The 13,230-nt window shown below is 43.4% G+C and overlaps 1 protein-coding gene across 1 annotated transcript in view; it reads right to left on the bottom strand.

Annotated features, from left to right (window-relative positions):
- Opn5 (opsin 5) overlaps window positions 1-13,230 on the bottom strand; it is a 49,026-nt gene that overhangs the window by 33,045 nt on the left and 2,751 nt on the right. Inside the window, exons 2-4 of the mRNA XM_050119385.1 lie at window positions 11,779-11,925; window positions 4,160-4,351; window positions 391-725 (exon numbers count right to left, since the gene is read on the bottom strand). Coding sequence (XP_049975342.1) covers window positions 391-725; window positions 4,160-4,351; window positions 11,779-11,925 — 674 coding nt within the window. The remainder of the gene's footprint in view (window positions 1-390; window positions 726-4,159; window positions 4,352-11,778; window positions 11,926-13,230) is intronic.

Below are 13,230 nucleotides of genomic sequence, written 5' to 3'. Positions count from 1 at the left end.
TATCTTATGCCATGATTTCTATAAATGTATCTAGATAGATAGGTAGGTAGGTAGGTAGATAGATAGATAGATAGATAGATAGATAGATAGATAGATAGATAGATAGAAGATAGATAGATGATAGATAGATAGATAGATAGATAGATAGATAGATAGATAGATAGATAGATAGATATACATATAGAGAAAATAAGCCCCCACTGATATACTAATTTAGTAGATATTTGTGTGGTATGAGTTAGGAACAGAACAGTGGCTTAGGTAAGGCCTAACAACGTTCAAAAGCACACAAACAATCAATAGGGATTCTAGGTTTTCCTGGTCCCAGCCGTCCCCATGTCGCTCACCCTCTGACCTTTGACTTCCCATCTGTAAAGTGATTGCAGTTACCTTGGTCAGCTTCACCTCCAGCACATGGCTGCTATGAATCCGACTGTCGAAATGAGCTACCTCTTTTGACGACGACTTCACCTTGGCAATGATCTTCACGTACGAGAAGACGATCACAGCCGTCGGGAGCAGGAGGCAGAAGAAGAGGATGCTCAGGATGAACACCTGGCCTCCACCTGAAGCCTGGGCCAGCCACCAGTCCAGGGTGCACGAGGTTCCGAAGGGTTCAGGTGCATAGTCCCCCAGGCCCACCAAGGGCATGGTGGTCCAGAAGGAGGCGTATGCCCAGATGACTGCCAGGCAGATGTAAGCATGTTTTCTCTTCAGCCAGACCCCTGGAGGTGGAAAAAAAAGCATTACCACACAGAACCTGCCCGACACCCGTGTACCTCCCCTGGACATGTTAAATTCCATCTCCAAAGATTCATTCCACTGAATTCTGGGAGACGTGGACAGATAATTGAAGCCTGGGGGAGAGCGAAGTCAAGGGAGGGAAAGTTCCAGAGCTGGAGCCTTTGTCCAGGAGGATGCAATTTGAAGAGAACTCACAGGGACAGTTTTCTCTAGGCACCTAGGAGCTTCCGGAGGGAGAAGTGACGCAGAGGGAGGGGGAAGCGGACAGCCAAAGGAGGAAAGGACGCTGAAGACAATGGAGGAGCTTGGGAAGACGGCTCGAGAGTATGTCAGGAAGTGGTCCAAGAAGTGAAAGGAGAATCCTTCCCAGGAGGTGAGAAATCATAAAGGATTGGCTGTGTCTTTCAAACACCTTTATTCCTAAAACCTTCTGTGTGTGTGGACCCCCTGTTTGCGTAAGAACTGGCTGCATGGGGTTGGTGGGTCCTGACCCTGTGTTGTGGCACTGAGGAGGGTGACTATGCTTAGAAATTCATGCAGTTTTTTTGTTGTTGTTGTTCATGTTATTCACGGGACAGTCAAGCACATACAGCCATGGTGGGAGAACAGCAGACAATCTGATTAGGCACACATGCTGCAAAGGTAACTCTGAAAAAACGTCTTCAAGAAGGTTGTGGGGGCGGAGCTCTGTGTAAGGATACTAGTTTCTTAACCAAAAGGGAATTCCAAGAGGAAGAAATGCTGCCGTAATTTAACGTAAGTCGTTAAAAAGAAGTAGTGAAGGACCAGTGATCATATTCCAAAGTTCAACACAGCCACCAAAGCCAGATTAGCATCAGTCGCCATGGAAGTGTTCTCTGGCCCTCCCTTGTCACACTGGAAAGGAGGGCCAGGGGGGTGGCTCCTTGCTGCCTTGGGTGCACAGTAGGAGGGGAGAAATGCGGAAACACGCAGAGCAAAGCTAAATGATCCCTTCCACAAGCACTCAAGTCTGCTTCTGCTCTGAACGAGAAGAGATGTGAGTCCCTAAGACCACAGTTCTTCGGAGGGTAGTGTCTCATGTCCCTTTCTGAAGGCCCACCGCCCTGAACAGCAAGGGAAGTTGTGCTGATGCAGAGCTTATGGGTTTGTTGTTGGTTTCTTTGTTTTCTTGTTCATTTTGAGCCTGAGTCTCTAGCCCAGGCTGTTTTCAAACTGGCTGTGGAGCTGAGGATGTCCTTGGACTTCTGATCCTCCTGCCTCCTTCTCCCAAGAACTGGAATTACAAGTGTACTTCTCACTGTGCCTAGTAAATACGGTGCTGGGGGTAGAACCCAGGGCTCTGTGCATGCCAGGCAAACACTCTGCCAACTGAACTGTCTCCCCAGTCTTTGCTTAAAGGTTTTGATGAAGTTTAAAGCAAATGAAACAATGTCAGCTTTGCAAGCTATACACATGAACGTGAACATCTACTCCTGTGTGCGTGTGTCTTGTCACTAAGAAAAACATAGAACCAATTGTTGCTATGCTCAGTTGTCTGCGTTTGCTCGAATACATGCCATTACGCACCACGAAGTACACAACTTCCTCAAGCCCAACCCGAGAAGGGTAGCGGTCGGGTAGCCACAAAGGTTTGTCAGCCCTTGATCATCCACGATAACGCATCCAACACCGGCAGAGACCATGAACATATACTCATAAGGATGTGCAAAGGCATACGGATAAAGCATTGAGAGTGGGGGTTACTTAGTGAGGCGCTTTGATACTTACGTTCCAGTATGGAGAAAGGCTGTCAAGTACAGGAAGGAGGAGATTAGTAGATGGGTTCTGTGTTGCTCCAGCAGTCAGAACTAGGACCAATGGGTGGAGGTTACTGGGAGGCAGTTTTGTCTCAATATAAGGAATAACATTGTAACAATGAGAGCAGACCAATCAGAGAATGGGCTGCCTTGTGCAAGAGTAAGCTCCCCGTCACTGGTCACTGGAATTGTGCAAGAGGCCAAACGGTCATCTCTCGGGGGATAACTGTTTGCAACATTACATGGTGGAAAGGTCTGAACATACTCAAGTGACCTTTAAAATTCCAGTATGCTAGAGAACACTGTGTGGAGGGTCCAATAAGGAATCAGATCAAATGGTGAGATATCACTGAGGGTCAGCCTTAGAGGAGTCTAGGTAGTATACACGTTTCTCATCCAGTTCCTGCCCTGCCATGAATCTGGTGATGGATAACATCCTGTCTTTAGTTGATAGCAAGTTTAAACTCAAGATGACATTTTAAAACAGAGATCAAGGTTTAGTCTCCTCAAGTACTGCCAGGAAATTGAACTTTCTATCTTCTTGTCTATAAAATCTATGATTTTATTAAAACTTAAGAGTTTGTTGTGCTAAAAAAAAAAAAGATTATAGTAAGAGTTAGACTCTGATGTCATCCAAACTGCCTAATTTACATTTTAACCTTATTGGAAATTTTGACTTGGGCTGTTTCTGCTGGAAGCTTCAGGTGTTGATAAAAAGAGATTAAAATTGTAATGGTAAAGACATTTACAACACCATTCTCCTGCCATAGTCTAAACTGTTTAGGAACCAAAGAAACCTTTCCTTTCCACATCTGTCTGCTGACTGTACTCTGTCCTCTGGCCTTGGCCACTCTACCTAACCGGTTGTCAGTCCAAACAGCTTTACGCGAAGGGAATCAGAACCACTTCCTGAGTAGGTCTGATTCTCAATATTAAAAATAAGAGCCCCACAATTTTCTCCTTCTTGTTCAGAAAATTCCCAGAAATCCCCATAAGAAAGGTACTAAAACTTGAATTAGTACGACAGTCTAATCTTGTAAACACAGAGCTCTGAAGACTCCATTACAGCTGCTTCACCAGCTCCCTTGTTAGCTACTCCTCTACCTACCAATACCAGGACAGATCAGCAGGGCGGCATCTCAGTGTGTGTGTCCTTTCAGGTAGGGACATCTGTGTGGCTCTCTAAACCTGGAGAACATTCTGGATCTCCCCTTCTCTGAAAATATGGGGAGTCTGAGTCCTAAAGGAGAGTCGCAGACAGCCTTCCTTATAATTGCGAAGCTAAATAGGTCATCAGCTAAATACCCCAGATCTGATCATGCTCATGCATTTTTTTTATCTTTTTGCTTTTATTTCTTGTATGGGGAAATGTGGTAGGCATTTCCATACTTTATACAAAAGAAGTGAGATATTTAAAAGCTATAGGCATTATTATAAAAGTAGTACTAAAGGAAACATACATTGATACCCGTCAAATCAAAATATAGAGTAAGACAAGGGAGGCTATGAATAGTAGAAGTATTCTTGGTCACTGAAGTTATTAATAATAAATTTATTTACTGTGCAAAGTGTATACAGCTCTAACACTCAAACCATCTAACTTTCACTATCAGGGAACAAGGAACCTTCCAACTTACCATAAGATAGATAGCAGATCTTCAGATACCGGTCCAGGCTAACAGCAGTCATGGTAATAAGGCTTCCACAGCCAAAGAAAAATCCAGCCCATCCATACCAGCGGCAGCCAAACCAGCCAAACACCCAGCGGTGACAGAAGCAAGAGATGATGGTGAACGGCTTGCCTACAACTAGAGCATCAAGCAGGTGTCAGAGGAAGTTCCTTGTCATTGAAACCTCTCCACTTGCTCAGCTGACTAAGCTGTCCCTTCCTCCCCACAGACAATTTCAAGGTGTGAGTATGTGCATACACACACATACACACACACACACACACACACACACACACACTCACACTTCACAGAACTGATGGATTAATAAGATTCTGACAGGCCCACCACAACTGAAAGTTTTCTCCACACTGGGTAGTCTTCACAGTGCTTGAAGGTGCCATGAAGTCGGCAGGGAGACAATTGTCCTTAGCAGTCTTACTCAGCTATAGATGATAGGATACTATGAGTCTACTGTGCAGTAATGAACAATGCCACAACTGTTGTAGGAGTTACCAACTGTTTTCTGACTCATTCTGAAGCCTGCTTCAAAAGGAGAGTTCACATCTGAAACTGTAAACTCAACAAACAAGCTGATTGCTTAGGAAGTCCTGGACAATGAGAAGAAGCTACTGCTGTTGCCCTGCTAGAGTGGCATAATACACCTTCTAAATAACTGCTTCTGCCCATAGACTATAATGCCACGGTCAGTGCTGGCCGAACCAATGTCATTTTGCAGTTAACAGTAGTGACTTCAGGGACAACGGGCAAAAGCACTGAGAATAAAGGAGTGTTGAATGTTGGGCTGTCACTTCTCTCTCTCTCTCTCTCTCTCTCTCTCTCTCTCTCTCTCTCTCTCTCTCTTCCTCTCTCTCCCTCCCTCTCAGAACAACACAGAGCAGAAAGAATTTAAGAGTCGCAGGAAGGGATAGGGAGTGGTATGAAATGCTGACATCGTGACAAGCCTGTCACACTCCTGAGCTCACAGCGCGTGTGACTACCTGTACAAGAGCTGGACTAGACTATACCAGGCCTATCAACACCCTCTTATAGAAGGAAGGGAAGGGGCTCCTTAAAGATGATAGTTCCTTAGTAGTTGCTGAGGAAGGGAAAGGGACGTCCTTCAGTGGTGTGCCCTGGCAGGGCGCCCATGCTTCTGTAAGCAATCCTAATGAAAGTCACTGAAACACACACACAAAAGACATGGAATTAGATGAGAGGCTAAAAGGGACGGGATACGGGACTAGTGAGAAAGACACGGGAATGAGGGAGGGTAACAGAAAAGTGAATATTGTAAAAGTGTATTACGTTCATGTATGAAAGTCTCACATTATTTTAAGTTGTGCTAATAAAATCTTTTGAAAACACCTTTCAACTATTTTCCATAAACTATTTTTTCATGCTTTCCAAGGCTTCCAATAACTCCACTGTGTAGTTTCATGAATAACAAAGAATTAGAGATTTGAATTCACTTGATTTCTATTTATTGTGTTATGTCAAAGATTTACACAATGTCACAGATTTACAGAATAATGTTAACTAGAAGTTAATCTATTTTTTTCTTTGTGCAACATCAAAGATTTACAGGATATTGTTAAATAGAAGTGATCATAGTAGGCATCCATGTATTGACAAATTTTAAAACAAATATTTGTAATGGTTTTGGTTGGTGTTGTAACTCAGTTGTTGGAGTATTTGCCTGGTGTACATAATGTTCAGAGCACACAAATCAGACATTGTGACATCCCTGTAACTGTGGCACTCAGGAAGTAAGGTTAGAGGATTAGAAGTTCAAGAAGTTAAACTCTACTTCATAGTGAGTTCGCTGCCATCCTGAGCCACATGAGATCCTGACTCAGAAGAAAAGAAGGAAGGAAGAAAGGAAGGATGGAAGGAAGGAAGGAAGGAAGGAAGGAAGGAAGGAAGGAAGGAAGGAAGGAAGTCTTATATTTTTCATTATTAAATGCTTTCAAATCAAAGGTCTTCCTTTGTCATACTAGTTTGTTAAGGATTGTTAACCAGATATACATCTTGTTTTATTAAAAGCTTTACAATGTCACCTCCCATGAAATTTTATTCTCTGATTGTGAGTTTTCTGTTCTCGTTGAAACTTTCGGTACAATCACTCCTGAAGTGTGAGAGTGAACATGATTTCTAACACCAGATATAACTTCTTACACTCAGAGTTAAGCCCTGAAAAGGAGGACTTGGGAGAGAAAAGGGGGAAGTTATCTCTGGGTATAGTAGTTTGAATAGTTATGGCCCCCACAGACTCGTGTGTTTAAAGGCTTGGCCCATAGGGATTGGCACTATTAGGAGGTGTGGCCTTGTTGGAGTATGTGTGACCTTGTTGGAGGAAGTGTGTCACTATGGAGGCAGACTTCGAGATGTCATATGCCCAAGCCACTCCTAATGTGACAGTTTACTCCCTGTTGCCTATGAATCAAGACTCAGAACTCTCAGCTCTTCTTCAGCACCACCTGCACACTGCCTTGTCCCACCAGGATGATGATGGACTAAACCTCTGAAACTGTAAGCCAGCCCCAATTTAATGTTTTCCTTTATAAAAGTTGATGTAGAAAGGTCATCTGTCTATGTGTACTTTCATTGGTTAATAAAGAAACTGCCCTGGCCTTTTGATAGGCTAGCCCTTAGGTGGGTGGAGGAGACCGAACAGAATTCTGGGAGGAAGAAAGCAGAGTCAGGCAGACACCATGACTCTCCTAATTATACAGTACAGCAACATGTGACCTCCCAGCTGAGAAAGGTACCGAGCCATATGGCTAGCATAGATAAGAATAATGGGTTAATATAAGCTACAAGAGCTAATAAGAAGACTGAGCTAATGGGCCAATCAGTGTATAATTAATACAGACTCTCTGTGTGATTTTCTTTGGGGCTTGCCAGCTATGGGGTACCTGGTGAGACAGAAACCCCAACGAGCAGGCCCCTCATTGTTACAAAAAGTAGTCATGGTCATGATGTCTCTTAGCTTTAATAGAAACCCTAAGATAGTAGGGAAAGTCCTATTTTGAGAAACCATGGGCATTACATACTTTGAATACAAAACTGGAGACTGAAAGACCACAGACAAAGGTGTTAGCCTCACACATATTTTCTCAATTTTGAATTTACTTACCATATGTGTGTATATATATATATGTATATGTATGTATATGATTAACTAATATAGATAGATAGATAGATAGATAGATAGATAGATAGATAGACAGACAGATAGATAGATAGATGATAGATGATGATGAAGATAGATAGATGATAGATAGATAGATAGATAGATAGATAGACAGACAGACAGATAGATTGATAGATAGATAGATATTCGTTTTACTATTCTCTGTGGTTCTTATCAATGAATACAAAACAGGAATTCAGATATCTCCAGGGAAACAAAAGGATTCAAGGGCATGAAAAATAGGAAGTCTTGGGATTGGAAGGAACTTTACCACTACAGCAATTTTCAAATGTTCCTCCCTCGGGCTCCTCTGATAGCACACATATGTCTGTGCATGTATGCGTGGATGTGTGCAAGGGTGCACCATCTGTGCATGAATGACTGTGTGCATGAGGGGAGACTGAACAAGGAGGGCCTGACCTCTTTTCAATCAGGAAAAAAAATATCTTCTTATTTATGGCTATCTTATAACATCATTTGATGTTTGAAATTGTTTAGGAACACAAAGGGACTAGTTAGGAAGGGAAGCACCAGGAATGGGTGAGGGTGAGGGGAAGGAGGAGAGGAGGTATGGGGAGGAGAATCAATGAAAAATTCGGGGCCTGCAAGAAAACTCGTTATTTTAGATACTATTTCTAAAAACAAACTAGCAAAAATTGTTCAGCAATCACTTCCTTAAGCTCTTTCATTTCCATGTTCCCTTGCAATTTTTCTTCTCTGTTCATTCTTTGTCTCCCTTGATTGTTGAGTTATCGCTCATTCAAATATGAGAGAGACATTTTAATAAATGTAAAGTTCAAACACATGATAGCTATTGTAAATACAAGGGTCAATGTGTTTACAACAAGCAGGGAGGACGCATGACAGAATGATAAATAGGATTTAGTGGGGTGAAGAAAAGTAGTGTTCAGAGACAGACAAGAATCGGTGTTTTACATAAGGGAGTGACACTTAGGGAGAGTCGGAATCAGTGAACTGAAGTCTTCTGGCAGAGAAGACAGTGGACTCCAAACTTGTGGAGAACCCCTTGTGTGGAGGCCAAAACAGCAGACAAGACAAACACTGATCTACAGACCAAAACTAGTATAGGTGCTAGATCTCCATCCAGAATAGAGTTTTTATTTGGCTTGGTGTGTGTGTGCGTGCGTGCGTGCGTGCGTGCGTGTGTGTGTGTGTGTGTGTGCGTGTGTGTGTGTGTGTTGATTGGTTGGTTTTTGAGACAGGACCTCAGGACCTCATGTAGCCCAACCTAGGCTCAAATGTATTCTGTAGCTAAAGCTACAGGATAACCTTGAAATCCTGATCCTCTTCACTTCCCAAGTCCTAGACTCTGTGCACAGCCTGGAGTGGAGGAAGCCTTTGATGTGTCTTGTTGGAAAGGTCATGTACAACGAGAATCTCTTCATCAGTCTATGTGTGTATGTGTCTGTCTGAGTGTCTTTCTGTCTCTCCCACAGAGCAGAACACTCCTCAGCCTGGCTGCTGTTAGAAACACCGCAGCTGTTATGTTTCCATGGCATTTTGCTTTGCTTTGCCTTTACTATCAATGTCCAGGATTTCAAACCCCTAGCTCAGCTGATACCCTAGGTCTGGAGGGAACTCAGGCAGCAGTTTCCTCTCTCCGCCTCTCCACCTCATGCTTCTGCATGTTCTCTAGTAAGAGCCTTTTGTGCCCTAGACAACCGGCATTAAATTGCATATATGCAGCGCGTCTGATTCTAGAATGTGCTTCTCCAGTGTTTAGAATGGAAGGCAGCTGGGTAACGAAAAGAACATTTCTTGGGATGTATTGGAAGAAAGTGTATGACAGACAGTCGCCATGACCTAAATTAACCAGAGAAAAATTAAGTGGAAGAAAACTCCTTCTGCTGGATTCCTGTAAGAGCATTTACGGTGGAAGGAAGGAGGCCGTTTCTGTGAACTCAGAACAGACAGGCAAGGCTGAGAACAGTTTCAATGCATCAGACCAATTAAGAGTGTGTTTTAATTCGCGCCCGATCCACGTCAGCCTTCAGCAACAGTCAGGTATTACTCACTGGTGAAAGATGTTGCTGAAATGGCAGAGTTCACTAGGACAGACATTTTACGCTCAGAACTAGGAAAGGAGCCTTTCGTGAGCGGATGGAGAAACTCCAGACCATTCCTGCTGCTCTAGCGCCATCGCGTGGCCAGGGACAAAATGACAGGCACTTTGCAGCCTCACAAAACTCAGGGTTCACATAGAAAGAGGTTTGGTAACATATTCCTCTTCTGTTGAATATACACATTACCACGTAAAAACAAACACGTCAAACACTTCACTAAGAGCCTGAGACCACATCAGGTTAACAGATATTTGAATCCCAATAAAGGTTAGGCTACATCTAGGCAACTCTGGAACTCTATAGAAGGGATTACAAGGAGACACATGCAGAATTACTTTCTTAAATGAATCACAGTTAAAGAAAAAAATAATACAGATCCTTTCTGCTGAGTTATCTAAAAAGTCTAAGATGCAGGGAAAAATCCAGTTTTCAACTTTTTCCACATAGAAACTTGCCTAAAAAAATGCATGCATATGCATGCATGGGTGATGTATGTCTGCATCTCTGTGTGTCTGTGTGTGTGGTGTGTGTGCAGGGACACACATTTGTTTAGGCATGTGTGCACACCAAATGTCAATGTTGGTGTCTCCCTCTGCCACCTTATTTGGGGGTCCAGGATCTTTCAGAAGCTGGAGTCGAAGCTCCTGGGTGTTCCTCTCTCCACTGCCCGATGCTGGGATTATGGCTCTGCCATGGACGCTGAGGATCCAAACTCAGGACTTCATGCTTGCACGGCAACCACTTCACGCTCTGAGTCCCTCAACCACTAGAAGTAAACTCCCGGTAGGCAAACTTTTAAGTACCCCACCCACCAGTAATAATGTTTGCGCAGCCAGCTTTAAGGACCATGGAAGCAGAAGCTTGTGACCAGTCCTTAAGTTACAGTTAAGATCACCGCTGGCCCGGTAGTTTTCCTCTCCTCTCACAGTGACCTGTCGCTGTCTTTGGCTGGTGTTTTCCCTTCAAGAGACTGTCCTCTTACAGTTTTCCCTAAGAGTGGGAAAGTAGTCATGAAGTGTAAAGCAGTGGACTGTTAGATAGCGAGTCTGTCGTCCAGCGCACTCTGGGATATGTATGGTGTCATGTGTCGTTCAAAATGTTATCCTTAACACTTAGCATGCCTGGGGCACGGCAAGAACACAACAACGGGCTTGGGAAATGACTCCATGTGTAGAGTGCTGGTCACATAAGCATGAAGAGCAGAGTTCAGATCCTCAGGACCCATGTAAACACACTGGGTGGTCAGCCCATTTGAGGCAAGGATAACGAATTCCCTAAGGCAAACTGGCTAGCTAGAGGAGCACATTGGAGAGTTATGAGTCCAAGTGAGAAACCCAGCCTCAGTACCAAAGGTAGGGAAAAATTGAGGAAAACATTGACGTCAACTTCTGACCTACAAACACACACACACACACACTTGTATGCGCACCACACAAACATCTGCCCGCCCACACACATATGAATATGCTTGCGCTCACACATACACATGAATGTGTAACCTTACAAATCTGCTCATATATGTAAAAATGCAAATACACACAAATATATTTGCAGAGAAAAAATAAGGAAGAAAGAAAATATTCAACATCAACAACAAAAATCCAGGCATAGTGCCAAGTGACCATGACTCTAACACTCAGGTGGAAGACAAAAGGATGAAGGGTAAGTCCCTCCTCATCTACACAGCACTTCAGGGGACAGCCTAGGTTACAGGAGACCTTTCCTCAAAAGGAAGGGGGCATAAAGAAAGAAATGAGGAAGGAAGAAAAGAATTTTTTGTTTTTATTTTTATACAATATATTTGTTGATGTTTCCCCCTAACTCCTCCCAGAACCTTGCTACATCCCCCCAACTTCATGTTCTCTCTCTAAAAAGAAACAAGTAAACGAAAGACAGACAGAAAGACAGGAATAAAGACAGAAAGAAATAAGGGAAGGAGAGAGAGAGGAAAGAAGGAAGGAAAGAAGGAAGATGAAAATCAAACAAAAAAAAACTATTTAAAAAATGCCAAAACGAAAAGCCCACCAAAAACCATGGAGTTTCTTTTTGTACTGGCTAACTACTCGTGGTTGATGGGCACTCCATGGAAGAAAATTGTGGTTTTTTCCTTTCCCACCTGATATCAGTTAAAAAATAGCTTCAGAAGAGGGGCCAGGTTGAGAGCAAGAAGTAGAAGAGGCGCCATGCCTGACCAAAAATAATAGATGTTAAACAATCTCTTTAGCAGACATTTTATTAGCTGTTGGCAAATACTGCAAATCTGCTTTGGGAAGAGTGTGAGAAGATTTCGACTGATGTTTTAAACCCACCGAGAAGGGGCAGCGTGGCGGTGTTACCTGATATCCCCAGATCACAGACTGCCAAATTGATAGTCATTATTTCAGCAGGTCTCAGCTTCTTCTTGCGTCTAGAAGACATATAAAGGACATACCCATTTCCGAATGCCGAGAGAATCCCTACAAAGAAAAACAAAATTTCCCATCATTAGAATGAGGGTCAGCACTCTCTTGCATATAACACACTTCTCAATTTCAAAAATGGACACCACAGATTCAGAGGGTAATGAGAGGCCACTAAATAAAAAAATCTAAATGAAGAAGATGAAATAAAAGGCATGAATTGTGAGTGACAGGCAAGGGATGGGTTGCCTCCACAGGAATAGGAGCAGGGATTGCAGGGCTGAACTTACCCAGACAAATGGAACCGCTAACTCCCCGGTTAGGCTCAGGAGGATGTGGGGATCCCAATGGTCAGTTCTTGTACTGGCCCCCAGGGCAGAGTGTTTTCCTCAGCCATTTTTTATAAAGTATTGGCTTTGTAAGATCCCCTCCCTTTGAGAAGTGGGATCAACCCCTTAACTGTTTATAAGTCCTGAAGGTAAAGTCAACCCAAGGGGGTGACTTCCGTGCCACTGTGAGCTCCCGTAGGGGCGCCAGCATGCGGGAAAGGTGTGGTCAGAGGTAGCTGTTGTGAACCCCTGGCAATGAAGGGGTCGTCTCCTGGACACAAGCCCCAGGACTTAGACTCCTGAGGTGGTATCTGGAACTCGGGATGCCTTCAGCTACCGCTGGACTAGGTGTCAAGGGTGAGTGTGTAACAGCTGACAACGTGGGCACTCCCCCTCCCACCAAGGGGAGAGAAAGCGACCCTCAACCCACCAGACCTAACAACAACGACAACATACATGTGTTCCCAAGTTTGAATACTCTCTTATTAATGACAAGTTGGTTTGGGTAGTACAATGAAACTGTTCCAAAGTTCTTACAAACCCAGTTAAAATCCAAAAAACACAAAAAAGACCCATTATCTACTGACTGTATTTAAGAAAAGAATACACCTACTTCCATAGCTTAACATGTAGAGTAGATTTCCTCAGGAATTCTTGCTTCATAGTGTGGCTGTGTATAAATGAGAGTCTGGTACAGCTGCCTTCAGTAGTAAGGAATAAGGAAAGCATTAAAGGAGAGGCCCAGAGTTGTCTACTTTAATTTCTATTTTAATTTCTCCACCACAATTCATTTGGGGGCAAGGAAAAAAAATGTGTGTCTCTGCTGATGGCACGAAACCACCAGGACCTGCCTGCATTGTGCTGCTAGGAGATGCTGACTCTCTGGAGTCAAAGATGCTTAATGGTCCATGAAAGCCTCTTTAGCTTTCTTAAAGCAAAAGGGAAGAAAAATTGAAGAAATTGTACAGTCCTAAAGCAAGGCAGATCAAAGGCAACGCCTGTCTCCTTATAAGAATCCATCTAGCAAGGCACA

This window comes from Alexandromys fortis, unplaced genomic scaffold, assembly GCF_014885135.2.
Source record: "Alexandromys fortis isolate MF-2015 unplaced genomic scaffold, M_Fortis_MF-2015_v1.1 scaffold_145, whole genome shotgun sequence".
Taxonomy (NCBI): Eukaryota; Metazoa; Chordata; class Mammalia; order Rodentia; family Cricetidae; genus Alexandromys; species Alexandromys fortis.
Note: the sequence above shows the minus strand (reverse complement) of the source record. Positions and strands in the feature narration are given on the sequence as shown.